The 20,733-nt window shown below is 29.6% G+C and overlaps 1 protein-coding gene across 1 annotated transcript; it reads right to left on the bottom strand.

Moving 5' to 3' along the window:
* Positions 1-5,904: 5,904 nt before the first annotated feature.
* Positions 5,905-6,860, bottom strand: LOC129916313 (SAYSvFN domain-containing protein 1). The gene is made up of 2 exons (XM_055996174.1): positions 6,581-6,860; positions 5,905-6,515 (listed from the first exon to the last, which is right to left on the bottom strand). The coding sequence occupies exons 1-2, from the start codon at positions 6,725-6,727 to the stop codon at positions 6,105-6,107; spliced, it is 558 nt and encodes a 185-aa protein (XP_055852149.1). The 5' UTR covers positions 6,728-6,860; the 3' UTR covers positions 5,905-6,104.
* Between the last annotated feature and the right edge of the window lie 13,873 nt (positions 6,861-20,733).

Below are 20,733 nucleotides of genomic sequence, written 5' to 3'. Positions count from 1 at the left end.
TCTTAGAAATTGATTAATTTAAGTACCATAAACACTCCATTATATCAAGCCTTGTGTATGGCTGTGTGTATTCTTGTTGCTATATATTTTGTGTACGCGAGCATAAAGAAGTAGCAACGTTCTTGTCATAAGGATATTAACTCCCAAAAGGAGCAAAACCAGCAGTAATATAATCCCATTATATTGCAAGCGAAATAGGCTTATAATTTAATACATTTACACACTTGAGTTTAGCCTTTGCCTTTATGCAACGTGATAGTTAATTTTGCTACAGAAAACAGTTTATAAATGTGTAATTAAATTTAAAGGGCTATTTTAGATACCTCAATAAAATACTTAATGAGTTTAGGATTTATTTCCTTATGATTTAATGGCGGATTCATCAAATCAATTAAAAGCGGTTAATTGACATGAAACTATTTCAAACCTCGTTTTACTTGTTTTTCGTTCATAATGTAAGAGGGAGCTTTGCAATATTATTTGTTGGTTTTATTTTATTTTTTTATTTTTTTGTAACACAAAAAGTTATGTTAAAAGAATGATAAGCTATTTCCGAAATAAGCGCTATGGTATGAAGTTTCCTAAGACAAAGAGATGATTATCTGAGTGTAATAGAATTATTTTTTACTTAAAATATAACAACTACCTATGTAATAAAAAATATAATTTAATTTTGTATTAAAAACTATTAATAGTAAATATTATTTATTATTTAAAATGCATTAAATGTTAAATGTTGAATATTTTTAAATTTTAAAATTTATTTATCACTTTAATTCACATTTGTTTTGGTTTTTATTCCTTAATTTATGGAAAATCACCTACAAACAAAAATCACAAATTATTGTATATTTAGTATAAGCAAATGTATTATTACCTAAATATGTATAATCTGCACTTTTGATGTAATAAAAAATAAAAACAAAAAAAAAAAAAAAAAAAAAAACAAAACAAAACAAAAATAGAATGACAAAACAAATATATTGTTATTTCGTACACCAAATAAAAATGCTTGTGTTTTATTTCTTTAAGTCTAAGGGTCAAGCAGATTTTAGGAGTGGAAAATGGGTAACATTTGTTTGTAGCTATTTGAATCCTCTATGCAAAATTCAAGAATATGGCATGTTTATTTCACGTCATTTAATAGCTACAGAGAAATTGAAAATGCATTTTCTTCTTTTTTTGTGGATGATGATAAATCATAACTAATTTAAATTATACATAGACTACATAGTCCCAGAAGTCTTATTTAAACATGCGGTTAAGCTTTATACATTACCAAAAGAAATTTATTTCATTCCATTCATAATTCATGAAAAATATGTTACACATACGCCACAGGGACCGGTTTTGTTAAAACTTACAAAATTGATGTAGGCCGGTCGAACAATGATTTATGTAATTTCGAAATGAATACTAATCAACTAAAAGTTTTCTTAAATGCCTTTATATACCATATCTCAACAGACTAAGAATATCGCGCAAATCAGGATTTCCAGTTTTCCACGATGTACTCGGTAGGTATAAGTTCATAAAATTTGTCATCATATTGATACCGAATTTTGTGTTTAGATGTTTAATCGATCAAATACACCTAACAAATTTTAATGTAGGTATATCGAAAATGTACAAAATATAATATGCAAAAAATATTCAAACAAAACATGCCAAATATATGAAAGAAATGTGCTATGAAGTTTTAAATCTTAATGCTAAGGATTTGCCTGGACTTGAACCCGTCACAAATGAAAAAAAAAAAAAAACATTAAAATAAAATGTTTTCCATTTCTACTTTGATGTTAAAAAAAGCTTTTCTGTATGCCCCTCAATTTAGTAAATCAAAGTTAACAGAAAGTTAAATCCAGTTAACAGAGCAATTAACAAAAAATGCCTATAACTGTTAATAATAAAAATCGTGTTTGGCAAAATTGGTGCTCTACGAATTCAAAAAATTTAATTTTGTCATTCCAATTTAACGGCGAGGACATATTGACGTTTGTTACCTGTTTAGTTTATCTTGTTGGAGAATCAATCTATTTTCTCAAAACTTGGTAAGATTAAAGGGCTAATCGTAAAGTCGATGTTGTTAAAATTTCACGAAATACTTAATAAACGTAACCAAATATACTCGTCTTCTCCGTTATCGTCTTTTGAATAGTTGAATAGTTTTTCGTGAAACTTCTAGCACATCAACTTAATCATGAACCCTTAAGACTCACCAAAAGTTTCAAGAAAAAGATTGCTTTTTCGACGAGATAAACTAAAAAACAAGCATCAAAATGTCCTCTAAGTTAGTTAAAATATTAGGGTCGCTCGCCATATTTAAAAAATTAGATACCTACACAAAAAAACAAAAACCTAAAACGAAATACCAAAAAGGGGAACCTTCAACCCCCTCTCATACCTAAAGCTGACGGTCCTGATTTCAAAACTTTTTATATTTTTATATCTAGTGGTTACCCCACCACTTAAAATAGTAACACAGAGTAGTTGCCCGTTCTTTTTTTCCGACTTCCAAAAAGGAGGAGGTATTCAATTCGTCTGTATTTTTTTTTTTTTTTTATGTTTGTTACCGCATAACTGAGTGAACCAATTTTGATAATTCTTTTTGTATTGGAAAGCTGGTGACTGCAGCGTGGTCCCATTTCAATTTCGTTCACTTTTAGCCATAGGAACTATTTTAAAAACCATAAAACCCAGTTTGGATCCATGGAAGTCGGTTTTGTTTTTTTGCTAAAAATGATTATATTAAATAAAGTTAACTTTGCTTGTTGAGTCAAAAAAATCGTTGTTTTTGTTAGATTTTGTTAGAAAATTTCAACTTTTATCTAGGAACGACTTATTTTCCATTTTGTTGATCTGTCAAAACAAAAGTTTTTGAGATCAATTTTATGAATGAATAAACAAGAAAGAATTAATTTGATACTGAAATAATTTTTGTATTTTTTTTTTCTCCGTCGACTAAACCAAAATCATTTTTAAATAAAAATTCGTTATATTTAGTTTTTTTTTTTTTTTTTAAATGATACTTTTCCAACAAAGGGTTGGTTACGATTGACCGCATTTTAAAACCTCGTTCTTAAAATCTCGCATTACAAAAGTTTTTATATCGAAATCTCGCAATTACAAAATCTTGTTTAAAGCTCGCAACATTAAAATCTTGCAAACTAAAATCTCGAAATTTATAGTCTGTCAAAATAATTCTTATTTTATGCGAGATTGTCATTAGCAAAAATTAAATGTAGGTACTAGCGAAATTTTTTTTTTTCCTAAAAACTCACTCCTTATCAGTGAGCTTGCAGGATTTTGAAAATGCGAGATTTTGTTATGTGAGATGTTTAAAATGCGAAATTTAGCTTTGCGTGATTTTGTTATAACGTTACCGCTCGATTTTCCAAAGGAATGCAAAATATCACTGCATTCTACTTTCAATTATAATAACTTACACGTTCTTCAAATTTTTAAAAACGATAAAATGGTGTTTTTGTACAATCCTTTCATACTGTTCATATATGGCATTTGCTTAAACTGTTATTTGAGTTTTTTTTCACATTGGGCGTAGAAATTATTCTGTTATGAAGGCTTTTCAGCCATTTTGGTCTATTGGTTAGCATTTAAGAGGGCGATGACCTGGTTGGGAGTATGCACCAACTCGTCTGTTGAATATGGTTAAACTAAAGCACGCCCGCGGAATGGAACTTCCACATTGTACAGCCGATTTTTAAATAAAGAAGCCAATCAGTCTTCTTAACATCGCCTATAAGATCCTCTCTTTAATCAAATGTGAATGTCTTAATCCCTTCGTCAAAAATCCTTATCAGCGAGACTTTACACCAGAAAAGTCTACCATCGACCAAATACATACATAAATCTTCGAAAAAAGTCCAGAAACATCAAATCAATATCCATCATCTACTTATCAATTTCAAGACCGCGTATGACAGTATCTATAGGGACTAGCTGCATAGAACCATGCCGAATTCGTCCGCCTTTGTAGGGACGGTAACAACCTCACCGATACTTTGATTTCAAAAAAGATTTTAGAATAATACAGATTGAAAGAATAATACCGTAGTCTTACTCTTCCAAAAGTCCAGCCAGCTGCTAGCATATGCCAATGATATTGACATAATCGGCAGAACACAGCGTAATTTCAGGACATGCCCAACTTAGCTTACTTGTATAAGAGGCGTTCAGAATAATAAATGGGTGAAGTCCATTTGAAATTTGTGCATTATTTTGAACTTTGAGAAGCTTTTTCTCAAGAACTAAAAGCACTTTTGGAATAAATGTTTCACAGATCAATAGCTCGATTCTCTTTCTTTCTTTTTACTATTTGATACAACCCGAAACACCTAATTTTTAGGGCCTTAAAACATCCAACCTATAGAGAAATGGACTTGACCCATTAGTATTCTGAACGCCTCATTATGATCCAAACGGTGTATGAAACCAATCTCAACAAAATTCAAAGAAATTAATTTTATAAAACAATGAATTTATTGTAAATGCATTGAATTGCAAAATATGTTTATAATTGAATCTGTTTCATCATTGACAAAACTTTATAACTCCTTCTCAGAGTTTCATCAATTAAGATGAATATGCAAGAATATAATTCTCTGATGACCGATTTCATAAACATTTAAAAGGCTTTTAAACTTTTAAATGACGTTTTTTTGGATGGAACAATATCGTCATTTTAGGATTAATAAGCCCGATATATTTTTGAAAAGACGTTACGAAATTGGCCATGAGTACATTCGTATATTCTGAAATATTCATCTAAATTTCAAGGATTGCTCCGGCTCATAGATTATACAGGGTGTCCCAAAAGTAATGGATCAAACGAAATATGCTGATAGGCCAACTTTAGGGCTCTCAGAATTTAGTAACTTGTTCATCCCAAATCCTTACGGTTTTCAATTTAATGCAGTTTTTGTGAATTATCGAAAAATCTCGACTTTGCAACAGTATTTTGCTTCCTCCGGTCATAATTAATTTTTGTTTTTTACAATTCTTTCACTAAAACATTGGCTAATAAGAATAAATAATTATTTAATCAAAATATTTTTTATTTCATACGCCATTTTGCTGCAAATTAATTAACAGTTCCATGTTTTATAAAAACTCAAATACTTCATTTTTATTCAGAGCAACACACTGCAAAAAATTTGTATGGTGTGACACAGGTTAATTATTTTAAAAACTTGCCGTGTTATTGCACTTTACAAAAATGTATAAAAGTTTCCAAACTTGAAGTTAGAACAAAAGATATTACAATTTTAATGCAACAAAACAGGCCTTTTCAGAGAAAAATAACAAAGAAAAATAAACACATTTTCTCGACTGTTGTTTGTTTATTTCTTTTTGAATAAAAGCCCCGATTTTTGTTTGTTATTTTGCTCTGAAAACCCCTGTTTTTTTGCTTTAAAATTGTAATATCTTTCGTTCTAATTTGAACTTTGGAAATTTTTATACATTTTTGAAAAGTGCAATAACACGGCAAGTTTTTAAAATAATAAACCAGTATCACACCATACAATTTTTTTTCGGGATGTTCCTCTCAAATAAAAGTAAGAAATTGAGTTTTTATAAAACATGGAACTGTTACATAATTTGCAGCAAAATGGCGTATGAAATAAAAAATATTTTGATTAAATAATTATTTCTTATTATTAGGCAATGTTTTAGTGAAAGAATTGTAAAAAACAAAAATCAATTATGACCGGAGGAAGCAAAATACTGTTGCAAAGTCGAGATTTTTCGATAATTCACAAAAACTGCATTAAATTGAAAACCGTAAGGATTTGGGATGAACAAGTTACCAAATTCTGAGAGCCCTAAAGTTGGCCTATCTGCATATTTCGTTTGATCCATTACTTTTGGGACACCCTGTATACTTAATAAATACAAAAATTTATAAACATTTTTCTTTTTGTTTGTATAAATAAAAACTTTTACAAATTTTCTAAAAAGAACTTGTAAATTCTTCTAAAAAAAAGACTTAACTCTATCGAAAGACATATAAATATTCTTTTTTAAGATCTCAGATTCGAGAATTAAATCTTGTCAATCAGTCATCAGTTGGGACAAGAAAGTGTTTACCGAACACTGCTCGATCCATATCTAATCTCCCTCTCGAACTGTTCTGCCTTTAGAGTTCCATCTATACTCTCACAGTTCTTATTAAACACACTATAAGCACTCGGTTCGTGTTTTGGTTTCGGACCTGTTCTCGTATTGAAATAAATTCCCAACAAAGCTGAAAACATTAGAAAAACAATTCCGAATTGCAATTCGATGGCAATGACAAAGCAAGTGGCCCAAAAGAGAAAATAGCAGGTTTTCAATGTGTAATTGATGTATTCTTTGTGATGGTCGATTGGGGGAGCAGCATTCGGATCTTCAATTGCGGATTCGGGAGCTGAAGAGGGTTCATTTTCATCGGAAGAGGATAAAATGTCTGAAAGTTGATTATCTTTTTCCAAAGAAACATCTTCAAGTTTATTTGCCTTTAGGAAGAAGAATTTTATTATTATTTGGTTTTTAATTAAGTGTAAAGATAATTTTCTTTTACTGGAACATCAATTATATGATCTTCTTTGTCTCTATCCGTCCTAGCACCAGTTCCAAAAGAAACCATTCTTTGGAGAATTCCTTTGAATTGTTCGTATTTTTGTTGTCGTCGTTTGCGTAATCTGTAAGCTTCAAGTTTTGATTCCATTGGTTTTGGGGGTTTTATATTCACAACAGAATTTACATTATTTTGTTTATTTATATAAAATTGATAAAAACAAAATTTGTGAAAAGTATTTTCATCCAAAAATTCGGCGACACGTAGACGAAGACAAAACGTAAACAAAACAAATGTCAAATGATGACATTTGTGGTTCTGTTTGTTAATTTTCTTTCAAAAGATTGTAGTGACATCTACTTGTAAGAAATAATAAACACATTTTGAATGACATTTAGCAGAGTTCAAAACCAAATTTTTGTTTAGTACTGTTCGTTTAGTAAGTTGTTTTTGTGATGAATACTTTTTGATAAGGTGCGTCCAACAAATAGAGATTTCTGAGGGATTTTTTAATGGTGTTTTTGATTGGTCTTTCGGAATGCTTCCGGATGCTTCTGAAAGTGTTTAATTGGCATCGGATGAAAGTTCTTCTTCTGGAAGAAAATAATTTCTCTTCTAATTTTGAAATCAGAATCCAGAATCAGAAGCACTCAAAGCAGAAACACAATCACGCTTTGCCGTCGATTTTGACAACTACCAAAAGTTCAACCATACGAAATCTGTGTAACCTCCCACAATGACGCTTTTCTTACGTACGCTTTTTTTGACCAACGCACAGTGTGGCCGATGGTAGGAAAAGTTGGCAAAAATTATTTTTCTTCGTTTCTAAGTTTGTTATGGGTAAAAATACTATAAAGCACAAAACTGAGACAACTTTTGTGATTCTATGAAAAATTATCAAAAACGCACATTATAAGGACATAAGTATCTGTTACCTTTAACTTTGAAGTTGTTTGAGAAAGAAAATTGTTATTTATTTACCGTTTCAAATTTTCCGATCTTTTTTCATGTATGAGATATCTCAAGCTGCGCCTGCGTCTCCATTGTGTAGATCAACACTATTTCCTTAAATGTTTAGCCACAATGCTAACCGTACACACTTTCAATTTTGGCTAATAGAATAATTCTGACAATGGATACGAGTTCAGAATTTCTAACACCTTCAGAAAAGTAAAATTCTGTTGAACTGTATTGTCAGTACTTCTGGAATCTGAGAAATATATACAAAAAAATCGTTATTTTTAGATAACTTCACATAGTGTTTACTCAAAAAGGGGCAAACATGGGCACCACTTTTTTAATTGACACGAAAGACGACACTCTCAACAATAAAGGGACACCAAAAACAAAGCGCCACTTCACACCTTTGTGAACTTTTTCTTAACGAGTTTGTATGACGCACACAAAAAACGAATGATTTTAAAGACACCGAATTCGAATAATTTTTTCAAACAAACTAGACACTCATAATTCAAAAGAGAAATGAGAATCGAAAGCTTCCCTTTTGCTTGTAATTCCATATTTATTTCAAATTTTTATCTTTTGATTTAACGAAATAGCACTTAAAACTTGAAACACAGACGGGAGCTAGAAAAAGGTAAATAACGAATAATTTCGTCAATGGCGACATTTTAAAGTGTAGTTACTCACCGCGTTAGACTTAAACCGTGGAATAAAAACCGGTTTTGTGTAGCTTATTAATCCCTTTATTAAAGTAAATTTGTATTTGGCAGTTCGGTACAATTTGAAAATAGCTATTTTTGCCAGCTTTTGATACCATTGGCCACACTGTGCAACGTAAGGAAACGTAAGAAAGCGAGCAAAAGTTCAACCAGACTGAACTTTTGCTTGCTTTTTGACATTTATCAGACATAGTTACAGTCACCCACATAATTATTAAGCCAAATGTGAATAAAGAAAATAAATTATTGCAAAACTAAGTGTGTTTTTTAATTTCTCTTTATAGATGCTGCACATAAAAACGACATCGAGATATTTTAAAGCATAACAATTTACTGGTAAAAACAATTTATTTTGATTGGTTTTGTTTTTATAACTATAGGATTAAAGAATAAAATAATTTCTATGCATTTTTTAAACACATTAATATCCTTTTTCATTTTTCCACAATTAAATCAAGATAAAGACTTGGCCCAATAATTTTGTGAGTGACTGTGTTTTTTTTTTTATTTGACAGCAGATTTTATGTTTCAATCAGCTGTTCGAAGTCAAAGTGACAGAAGCGCGCTTTGAGGATTTCTCAACGTAAGGCGATGACGCGTCTGGCAAAGCGTGATTGTGTTTCTGCTTTCACCCATTCAAACCTTTAAACGTCAAATCTTTCAACCTTCATTTTTTGTTTGTTTTTTGATGCGATTGTTTAGCAAAATATAAAATTTAATAAATAAACTCCTGAAAAGTTTCCCTCTTTATAATCTTCATAGTCGTCAATAAGTGATGAGGGAGATTGTGAATAATCACACATATACATCCACATGAAACTTCAAACTGAAAAGAGCTGTTTGGGTGTTTTTTTGTTTGGCTTTCGGGATCGGAGAGCTCTTCCGGATTACCAATTGAAAACGACATACGTGAGACAAAAATTCTCAGCTGAGCGCTTACTTTTTGTTCTTGACACTTTTGACAATAGGTGTGTTTTTTATTACCACCGGGCTTAACTGGACAAAAAAAAAAAAGAAATGCAGTAGTGGCTAAGTAATTTAAATGTTAAATAGAACAACACCTTATCCCTTTGGGCTTAGTTATTTAGCCCGGAGATTTCTCTATTTGAAAAATTTTAAATCTGTGCTACCAAACTAATTTTTTTTATAAATTGTTTAGAATTGGTTTACAAACGTGAAAACTTACGTTTGGAATGACAAAATGTATTTAACTAGTTTTGCTAGTTACTTTATATCGTGAGATCTGAGTGAGAACCTTTGTATATAAAAACTCATAACTATTATGTATTAAAAAATATCCAGTCTTGACAAAAATAGTATTTAATGTTTTTTTTTACCAAATTTTGACTTTGTAATCGATTTTTATTTCAAAAACAATTGTTTAAAGTTGTTGCCGTTGTTTTTAAATATTTCTTTTTTATTTTGAGTATTTTTGTTTGTTTTGAAAATTGTCCTTCCCTCCTAAAAGGGTGGAGATAGACACCCCTCCCGTTGTAAAAAATGGCTGTATTGAACGCCTCTACAAGAATCCGTTACTATTCTCACTGCCTTAACATTGGAAAGAAAAAATTTTACCCGAATCATTTTTTACCGATGAAAAAAAAAACAAAACGCCATTGCAAAAAAAATTAATAAAATATAAAATTATGAAGAACGTAACGAGTAACAATCTTTAAAACCGTAAAGGCGAGGTATTATTGGTATACTGTTAATTCAAAAAATCACGCAAATATATTTCTTAACCTAAAATTTGTAAAAGGAGAATTTTTAATTGAATGAACAATTCATTAGTCATTTCAACTCTTTTATACAAGAAATATAGGTACCAAAAAGTATTTCTCTTTTCTATGTGTTAACATTTAAAAGCTACAAACTGTTGAATTAATTTAGTCTTCTCTCTCTCGCTAGCATAACTAAGGACTTTCCCAAACAGTATTTTCAAAAATCCTTTGCGTACTTTTAGTAAGTTCAGTATTTCGATGCAATTGAAGGACTACCTAATTTCTTTCACCATTTTTTTCTCATTTAGAGTCAGTTGGGGTAAGTGCGCGCACTTTTCACTTTAAGGCAAAATTGTGAAGATTCTATAAAAGATATCAGAATAAAGTTTTTTACGTTTGATAAACCTATATTTTGGGAACAAGAAAACACAAAAAAAAAGTTTTTTAGTTTAAATATTTCATATGATTATAAACAAAAACCAAATGAAGTCAATGTGCGCACTCTTACCCCAAAGTCAGGGTAAGATCGCGCAAAATCTTGGGTAAGAGCGTGCACATAGTTTTAATAGGAATCTTGACAGTTTACGTAGACTAAATTTCTAAAAACTTTATGTTATACTTAGTTAAACAAAACTTTGTTTCAAAACTTCCAAGTTTTCACTAAAATTAATGAAAATATAAAAGAAAAAACAAATTAAGTTCAAATACAAAAACTTAAACTTTATTTACAAAATAAAACAAACAAAATAATATTTCTAATTAAATTAAAAGAAAACTGCCTTTCTTTTTTGAAATTAAGGAATAAAAGCCTTCGTTTCTCAAGATTCAAGTTTGACATTTCTCTGTCTTGTTGAAAAAAGAAAAGTTTAATATGGGAAGAAGTGCGCGCTCTTACCCACAAAAGGACTGCGCGATTTTACCCACAAAGGTACTTTTTTTTCTATTTATCAAATTTATTATAAAATATAAGAAAGTCTAACAAATTTTTGACTTAAATCAAATATAAATAGGCACAATTCAAAAATATATGCTACTTTCGGTATATAATGCTCCCACGCCGACGCCACACACTTTTCCCTTACAACTTTTTTTTTTTTTGTTTTTAGTCATATTTTTTCAAGCCTGTTTTAAAATAAAATGGAGCTGAGCACACACTCCCGAAGGTTATCACTTATTGACGTCTTACTAAGCGCTGATTTCCTCATTTTCAGTTTTAGTTTTTTTTGGACACAACTCGAGAAATAAGCAGTGCGCGCTCTTACCCACTGCGCGATCTTACCCCAAATGACTCTATTTACTTTAGAATGAATAACGAACTATACTAAATAATTTCCTAATCCAATGAAAACATCTTAAGACCATTAGCTTCAAAATCTATTTGCAAATAAAAATAAAAATATAAATAAAAAAAATGCATTTGAAATTTTAAAAAAATATTTATTACAAATAAAAAAAAAATTGCATAGTAAAAAATATTTATTGCAATTGAAATAAATTTGCATTAAAAATAAATATTTATTGCAACTAAAAGTATTTTTAAGTTGTTGCAATAAATATTTTTTTTTTTAATGCAATTTTTTTTTGCAATAAATATTTTTTTTAATTTATAATGGAAAACAAATGCATTAAAAATAAAATGATATTTTCTTTCATAACTCTGATATGAAATAAATTCTCGACTGCTACGATGTCAATGTTTCATCTGGCATTTTAGCCCGTATTTTGAGACACTTTTGTAGAATTTTGTATTAAAAATATAACTTTGAGGAGAAAAGCATCTCCTTAAAACAAACTGAATTCGGGCGAATGTTTTTCCTCAGCAACAACAAGCTTATCCTTATCATAACTTAATACAAGTTTGAAGATCTTTATCGAAAAACTAATGCTGAAATTTAAAAAATCTTTCACAAAATAAAAACACCAATCCATATTACGCTTTTTTTTTGTATTTATTTTTTTACCAATCGAACTTAATATTACTATAATTTCAATAATCCTAAACATTTTGTTTCATAATTTCTGTTTATTTTTTACTTCTTCCTTTCTTTTTTTCCTCTCTCTTTCTCTCTGTAACTCTTACACGTTGTTGTAAGCAAATATTTATGTAATATATTATATTCATTATAAAAATTATACATTTGTAAAAAAAATCCACATTCTTTTGTATATTAATTCATTTTTCTTTTCATTCCTGCTCATTTCGTTTTTTAACAATTGAAAAAAACATATTTATTCCAATAAACTTTTTATTTTCTTGTGTTTTTTTTTTTGGTTTTATTTTACTAACCATAATTATTTTTTTTTTTGTCGGTTTCGTGTAAGAGAAAAACATAAAGTTTAAACATTTCATGTGGTTTGTTATAATATAAAACGTTATTATTTATTGAATAGAAAAAAAGAAACAAAGTTACTTACAAAATATTTATTTTAAAAAGAAAAACAAACAAAGAACAAACAAACAAAAAAAAATATTAGAAAATTATGTCACTTCGTTTTTTGTATACATTCGTCGTATGGTTATTTTATGTTATTTTTTTTTTTTGTAGTTTTTTTTTAGTGTAATCATGTTTAAAGAATTAATTTTAAGAAAAAAAAAATATAAAACAATATCAAAGAGATTGCACCTTAAAGAATATAGAGAAAAAAATAATTACGTCAATTTTTTTTATTGAACCCACACCAAAATTTTATTTAAAAAAAAAAAATTATATAAAAAATAATATGAAAATTTCGTAAATCTTAAATTTAAATTTGACAAAAAAATTAGAAAACTAAACATAAAATGATTACAATTTTGTTTTTGTATTTTTTGTTTAAAATATTTTCTCTAGGCAGTTAAAGTGTACTTAAATTTACTAAACAATTATTTATTTAATTATTTTATTTTGCTGTAAAACATATATTTTTGCAATTAATTTGTGTAACAATTTGTGAAACACTAAGAAAATGTTTAATTTTTGATCAGCATTTATTTAATTTTGTTGCTAATTTTATTTTAATTAAATGCGAATTAAAGTTTGAAACAAAATGAAAGACAAAATTGAAGAATAAAAAAAAAAAAAAACAGAAGTTAAATTTTAATTTGACGAATTTTATTAAATAAATGCTGATTTTATTAAAAAAAAATTATAAGAAAAAATGAAAAAAATAGTATTTTCTGTTTATTTGTTGTAGGTATCAAATTTTTGAAAGAACGAAAAAAATATTGTCAATTTTAATAAAAAAAAAAATTATATTATATATTGGTCAATTCATTCAAAACCTGAGTCAATTCATTATCCACCAAATATTCACTTTCTGCCATGTTGTAGTCATCGTCACTAAGACCTAACAAAAAAGGCGTCATCAATGGATTTCCATTATCCATAAAGGATATAGATGTTTTGCGATTGTAATTTGGTGACTCAAGGGGTGGAGTTGTCTCAATTTGAATGACACCAGGCATAGAATTTGAATTTGAAATGAGTAGCCCACCATGTTTGACAGCATCATCGCCAGTGATGCCAAATTTCGAAAATAGTTTCTCAGCTGCATTCGATGTTGATTTGATATCTTTCAAAATTCCATTAGATGGTGGTTTTCTTGGAGTACTGATGTCATCAATGCCACTGTCACTGCTACAATCATTGTCACTCATTGTGCATAGGGCCGGCGGATTGGAATCATCCATCGGAAATGGTGGCGATGGAAGAATTCTCGGTCCACCAATCATCGGATTTGAGTGTAAATAAAGCATTACTTTGGATCTAGATGTTTCAGAATTTAATGAATTCATACTGTTGTCACATGGTGACAATTGAGCAATGGCATCTTCATCTGTCATCATAATTTCGGGGAAATTATTTGCAACTGCATTCTATTTGAAACAGAGAAAAAATGGAAGAAATAAAAACAAGTAATTAGATAAGTTAAATAAATAGTATAAGATTTTAAAATTTTAATAACAAAAAGATTAATTTTAGTTTAATTAAATGTTTAATTTCTGTTTCAAGAGCAACATTTGACATGGATTTTTAACTATTAAAATTGTAGAGATTTTCATTAAACAATTTTCAAATTAAACATAAAACTAAGATTAATCATATTTATGTTAAAGAATACTTGGAATTGGGAATATGGATTGGGATTTGTTCAGGAATTTTTTTTTTTACATTGAAATAATTGTAGAGTTAATTTTTATAACGATGGATCGATGTTCTTAAGAAATTTTAACAATAATTTAATTTTATTTTACAGGTGTTTGAGTTTAAAAATATTTTCTTTATAAGTTTTTTGGTTTAATTTAAAATAAATAGATTTTATATAATTTCTTAAATAACTAAAATCTTATAAATAGTTTTTTTTTTCTTCTCTTGATTTTATAAATTTATAAAACTTTATAAGTTTCTGTATTTACAATAATTTATACAGTTCGAAAAAAAAATGTTTGCTCCATTTGATTTCGAAAAAGAAGATTTTTTTCCATAATGCTCGAGCTCACTTGAATCTGTAAATGGTTAATATAACATAATACTGATCAACTTACCTTTCAAATCTACGCGATTAAGCTTGTTATATTTTGTATATTTTGTTAAGAAAAAAAAACCGCTCCATCAGAATTGTGCGTTTGCCACTTTTTTAACACGTCACATGAATAGCTTCACATTCTTACAACCTTATTTATTAAAGCATTAAAGAAACTATACATAAAAATTCTTAAACGCAAAAATGTTATTTATAAGAGTTATGAGCTGTTTAATAAATGCGTTTTCAGCTTCATGCGCGTTTAGAGATCAACATCTAAATGTAATAGATTTTTTTTTTTTTTTTGGGACTCGATCTGACAATGTTTTTCCTTTTTCTTGTGTTGATTTTTGGAACTAGATCTACTGATCATCATTCTACTGTTTACTTAGTTCAAGTTTTTGGCTCGCAATTCGCTTTGAAAAGCAGCTAAATTCTTTGAGACCACTAGAGTTTTCAACAACTCACGAGAAGTAAATGAACAATTTCTGTCTATTCCTCTTTTAGCTTCTTCTTTAAAGCACATTAGACCAATTTGCGCTGGTTAGCGCAGTTTTTTTACAATAACTCCAGCTGCGTAATTTGTTTGCTGAAAGGATCACTGTGGTTCTGGCCAAGAAGACAAAACCTGTGATCACTTATCATTTTGGTTGTGAAAGATAGTTGGACTGAATCTACCTTTCGGACACCGTAATAACCGATGTGCAAGTCTCTTTTTCAATCGCATCACTAATTTGTAGCCTCACTGCCCTTGCTTGTATTTAAAGCGAATTTTTATCCATCGCACAAAACAGCAGCAGCGTCTACATGACAGGTTGATGTTTTAAACTCTGGTTCCTATTGAGCACCTCAGGGCCTGAAGGTAGGTTAAGACCTCTTTTAAGATACGAATTTATGAAAGAAAAAAAGTCTTCATGACGAATCAGACCTTCACATAGCAAAATATGAGCTTAAGACCTCTTTTAAGATGCAAATTTATGGAAGAAAAAAGTCTTCATGAAGAATCAAGCCTTCATGTAGCTAAAAGTAGGAGCTAAAGACTAATAAGATGCGAATTTGTGACAGAAAAAAGTCTTCATGACGAATCAGACCTTCACGTAGCAAAAAATATGAGCTTAAGACCTCTTTTAAGATGCGAATTTACGAAAGAAAAAGGTCTTCATGACGAATGATGGCTTCAAGTAGGAAAAAGTATGAGCTAAAGACCTTTTTTAAGATGCGAATTTACGAAAGAAAAGGTTCGTCCAGTAGAATACCCGATGTGCAAGTCTATTACTCAAAAAGGTTCTGGTGAATAACATTCGATCATATTCTTATTGCCGTTACTTTATGAAGAGCCATTTGTTTAAGAAAATTATAAGGTTTTTAAATTTACGAGTAATATTAGAAAAGTAGAGGCGTCGAAACGGAGAGTGGTCAAAATGTTTGATGTATAAATTGGGATAGATTCTAATGTATTGGCGACTTGAAAAGTTTTCACCTCGCAGAGAGGCTTACGGCTTTGGCTTGTAATTGGTTTCCAGAATAAGTCTAACTTTGGGAAATGTTCCACTAAAAATGACTTTAATAGTCTTAATATTTCAAAAACACTCAAAACGTAAGGAATATTATATTTTTCATCGTGGGTAAACTTGTGTATTTATCGAGTTTAGAGGTGAATTTCGCAGTATCAAGTAAAACTTTTATATTGAAATTTGTAGCTTTTTTTGTGCAAAGTCTACAATTCTGACTCCTTAGCTTTTGCACAGTGGTTTTTTACATATATAAAAAGCTTTCACTCACACAAAATTGTATCATTTTATTTTATTCAGTGAGGTGAGGATATTACAACATTCAGGTTATAATTTAGAACTTACAAAGAAAAAAGCTTCACTTTTCACTTCCTATAAAAATGTCATTATCCTGAATATATTGAACTTCAAACAAAAGCTTGCGACTAAGCTTATATTTTTTGGCTGTCACATTTCATTTATAAGATGAACTTATTTAAAGAAGATATACAAAATAACTGGGTCACGAGAATAATAATTTTGAATGAATACAAACAAGTTCATTCGAAAGTGAAATTGTGTACAGAAATCAAAAAAAGCAATTTTGCAGAAACCCAAACCCAAATACAATGACTTCGCGAAAAAAAAATACCAATGAGGATATTAAACTTCATCTAAGTGAAAGAGAAAGTAAATAAAAGTATGACGTTGGTTCTGTTCCGGAGGCTCGCCATAGTCTCTGCGCATCCTTTTTTGGGAGGTTATTATTTTTTTGTTGTTGATATAATTTTTGCACGTTCTCTTGGGGTCAATATCCATTTATAACGATATAACGTATCCTTTGAGATTAAAAAAAGAAAAAGAATTAATATTTTCTTATGGCGAATTTCATTTTCTATATCCCACTTGGCAAGTACTGAGAGAACTTTAAGTATTTCATACTTTTTTTTTTTTTCATTTCAAGGCAAATATTGATTTTTATTCAGGAAGTTAATTTGAAATTTCTTCCTAGACGCACAGTTATCGAAAGTTATGTAATACTAATGCAGGAACTGTGTTCATTGTAGATTGATTGAAAGGATGTGGTATTGATTGATTGTGTTTTACAAGAATCTTTAATTAATTTCAAAAGACATTATGTGGTTGTATGTTTTTTTGCTTTTAGATGTCACAGCTTGACAAACGGCTTGGAATGGAATAGATAATTACGTGTGGAGGACCATTATTCAGGGTGATATTCAAGCAGGGATATCAACACAGTTGTTGTGTAAAATGAACAAGGATGTGTTTTTATTTAAAAAAAAAAAATGTGGGCATAAGGCAGTTTTAATTAAGACTATGCCTTAAAGGGACATTTAAGGATTATTCTAGTTTGGGGTTTAATGTTTTGTCGTAGATCGTAGTTCCTGGATCTTAACATCGAACTAAGGTGTCCTGGCATATTTCTTTTTTTTACGTTCAAATGTTCATGATGTTCCACAAGGAGGTGTTTTTGGTCCAGTATTGTTGATTTTTGATACATGAAATTATTCAAACTTCATTTACTAACTTTGTTTAGCAGTTTTTTTTCAAGCATTATTTTTTAGATTATCTTCATGATCAAAAAAATGTAAAAATATATTTCTGAATGGATATCAATTTTGTTCAAAGTTCAAAAGGGCCTTTATGCTCTAGTTTTTGCTACCAAAATTCCTCTTAACTTGTGCCTTTCAATGTGAACCAAAAATATAGTAATTAGAAAAATTTTCTAAATCAAACGATTTTCATGTTTTTCTTTATTTAAATTCATTTCATAAGGCGTAAAGCAAATATATATCCATCTTTTCATATTCTTTACAATAAAACCTGATAAGGACCAAAAAGCAACAATACAATCTCAATACATACATACAACATAGAGGTGGTATACAAATAAATTCTTCATAAAAAATATCCACACAATAAGAAGTAAAACATGCTGAAGTAGCATAACACTTAGGTACATATTCTTCCTGGGGTATGACGTTGAGATGGGTGGAATGATGATATTTTAGCTTTAATGTTTTAATCAACTTTAAGCAAAATTAATTCTTAGCAAAAACAGGGTTTTTATAGGCAGAAGGACATATTTTTTTTGTGATTTTAGAGGATTTAATTATTTTTGTTGAGGAAGGTAGAAAGCAAAAGAGTGAACAAAGTAAAATGAGAAACAGGAAAAACATTGAGTTATTTCAAGATTTAGGAATTAAAAAGGAGAATCAACACTTAATTAGTGTTGATTCAATTTTGAATGTTTTGTCTGTGGATAAGGATCCGTTTCCGTTTTTCAATTGACTGAAATTGTTGGCTACTAGTTGTAATAAGCATAAATTAAAAACGTAATAAGTTTTTTTTTAACCATGCCTATATTTCAAAGGAGAGGTTGATGGTTCCGTTTTGGTTCTCTGAATTTTGTTTTGTCCTAATTTTTTCCCTAACGGACAAATTACCTCGCTAGGGCCGACTATCTGAACAACTTCAGGTTTAAATAAATATGTCAAAAACTCGACTGATAAAACTGGTTTAAAGGGTAGGTACTAGATTTTACATCAGGGTAAGAAAAATCTTTAAAAAAAATTACAAAGAACTAATAGGTCTGTTTAATGAATCTGTTCCGCACAGAAAAGAAAATATTTTAAATGTTTATGTTTTTGTGTTTCATGAAAACAATTTAACTGTTCAAAAAATCTAGTACATTCTGATATTTTGTATTCCATCAAGTAGGTATAGTTAAAGATTTCCTGTGCTCAGTGGCGTACGTTGCGTCGCCGGGGCCCCGGGGCAAGACTAAATTTAGGGCCCCTTTGATATTTAGGGGCCCCTTAGATACAAAAAAAAGGACGTATACGCCATACATTTTTTTTTTGTATGGCTTATTTAATTTTAGGTTTATTTTAATATTTTAATGTTTTAATATTTTCGTAATGCACTTTGCTATACTTACTTAAAATTTCTATCATAAAAGTAGTAAATACTTGTACTAGGGGCCCCAAAAATTAAATATTTAGAGACCCCTAAAATAAAATTTTTTTTTTAGCTTAGAATTGATAGTTCTTGGGGCCTCTGTTCTGAAGTAATAAATTCATATTTTATTTTCCATCATCAGACATATTTTTTTTTATTTTGGGGCCCCAAAAATATTTTTCAGGGGCCCCCAAAATTAAATATTTAGACGCCCCTAAAATAATTTTTTTTTTAGCTTAGAATTGATAGTTCTTGGGGCCTCTTTTCTGAAGTAATACATATGTACACATTTGATTTTCCATCATCAAACATAGTTTATTTCTTTTGGGGCAACTGAAAAATTATTTTTGGGGCCTCAAAATTAAGTGCCCCTTTAATATAATAGAATTTTTTTTGGAGCCAAGAATTAATAGGTATTGGGGCCTCTGTTCTGAAGTAATATTCGGAATGCCACCAATAACGTCTTCTTCTTTTTCTCCATTATCGACGATAGTCATGATCTCGGATGGGGTCACAACTCTCCCACTTTACTGCTTCACACTACGGCTCCGCATGTGGGGTTCGCCGAATGCCACCAATAACGTAATGTTTTTATTTTGGGCCCTGATGTATTTATGTTGGGGCCCCTGAATTGATATTTAATTTTAAATTTGATTGTTTTGAACCACTGCTTCTTTTGAGGTAGAGCTAGTGAGTGATTAGTGTCAAGCATCAGCTCACTAGTTTGATTGACGTAAGAAATAGCTTAAATTTCAAAAACAACAAAAAGGAACCTTTGACAATTTCAAAGGGTTTATCGTTTATTCTACTGTTTTCTGACTTAAACTATTCAAAATTATCTTGAAATCGACAAAGAACTTGTCGGAACAATTTGGAACTTCAGTAACAAGTTTGCGCAGGATTTGAGCCAATGTTTCGGGCGTGACAGTATATTAAACAAAGTATTTCATCGCAATTGATAGTTTCTTACGTCTCGATTTTTTCCATGCGCTCATAAAAGCAGCAGGTGAATATTCGACTTTAGCCGTGTGGAGGCGTCACAAATGATTAAAATTTTTACTACAAAAAAAAATCTAATATTTTTTAAGAAATTCAAGAAATCCTCAAAGTGACAAGATACAACTAATATATCAATGAATTAAAAAGAATGTTGGAGTAATAGTGACAAACCATATGTGTCAAATAATGTTTCGGATTAACCCTTTTTTCTTTAATTTACAAATTTAGTTCACAAATTCACCGCAAAATGATACATTTATTCTAAAAAAAAAATCCAAACTCAGTTTTTATCTGTCAAATAAATGTCACTTTCAGACATTGTGATATGAAAGCTTTTTTATTGTGACTTGTGAACTTGAAATAGGTACATAAAACACCTATATTTGGTGCTTTTTATTAAATCTCACGTTTGAATAATTTCATTCCTAAATAATTAAATTTCCCTCATCTTGTTACAACCTACATAAATGAAAAGGGTTTAACACTGTAATAAAATTACAAGTCAAATGACACACAGATACACAAAAGGTTAATCAATATATAAATTCTTAAATCAAATGGAAAATTTGCACTTACTCACACACAAATACAGGCCATGAAAAACCATAAAATTGAATATTATACAATTTTGTGTAAAGTAGGTCAGGAACCTTAGAAAATCACCCTCTGGTATGTGTCAGATGATGTTAATTCAAAAATAAGTGTCAACAAAATAAATACAAAAAACTCAAACTCACGTGACAAAGTCAATGTTCTGATTAAATTAAGGTGAAGACACA

This window comes from Episyrphus balteatus, chromosome 3 (assembly GCF_945859705.1).
Source record: "Episyrphus balteatus chromosome 3, idEpiBalt1.1, whole genome shotgun sequence".
NCBI lineage: Eukaryota > Metazoa > Arthropoda > Insecta > Diptera > Syrphidae > Episyrphus > Episyrphus balteatus.
This window is presented reverse-complemented; position numbering and strand designations above follow the sequence as displayed.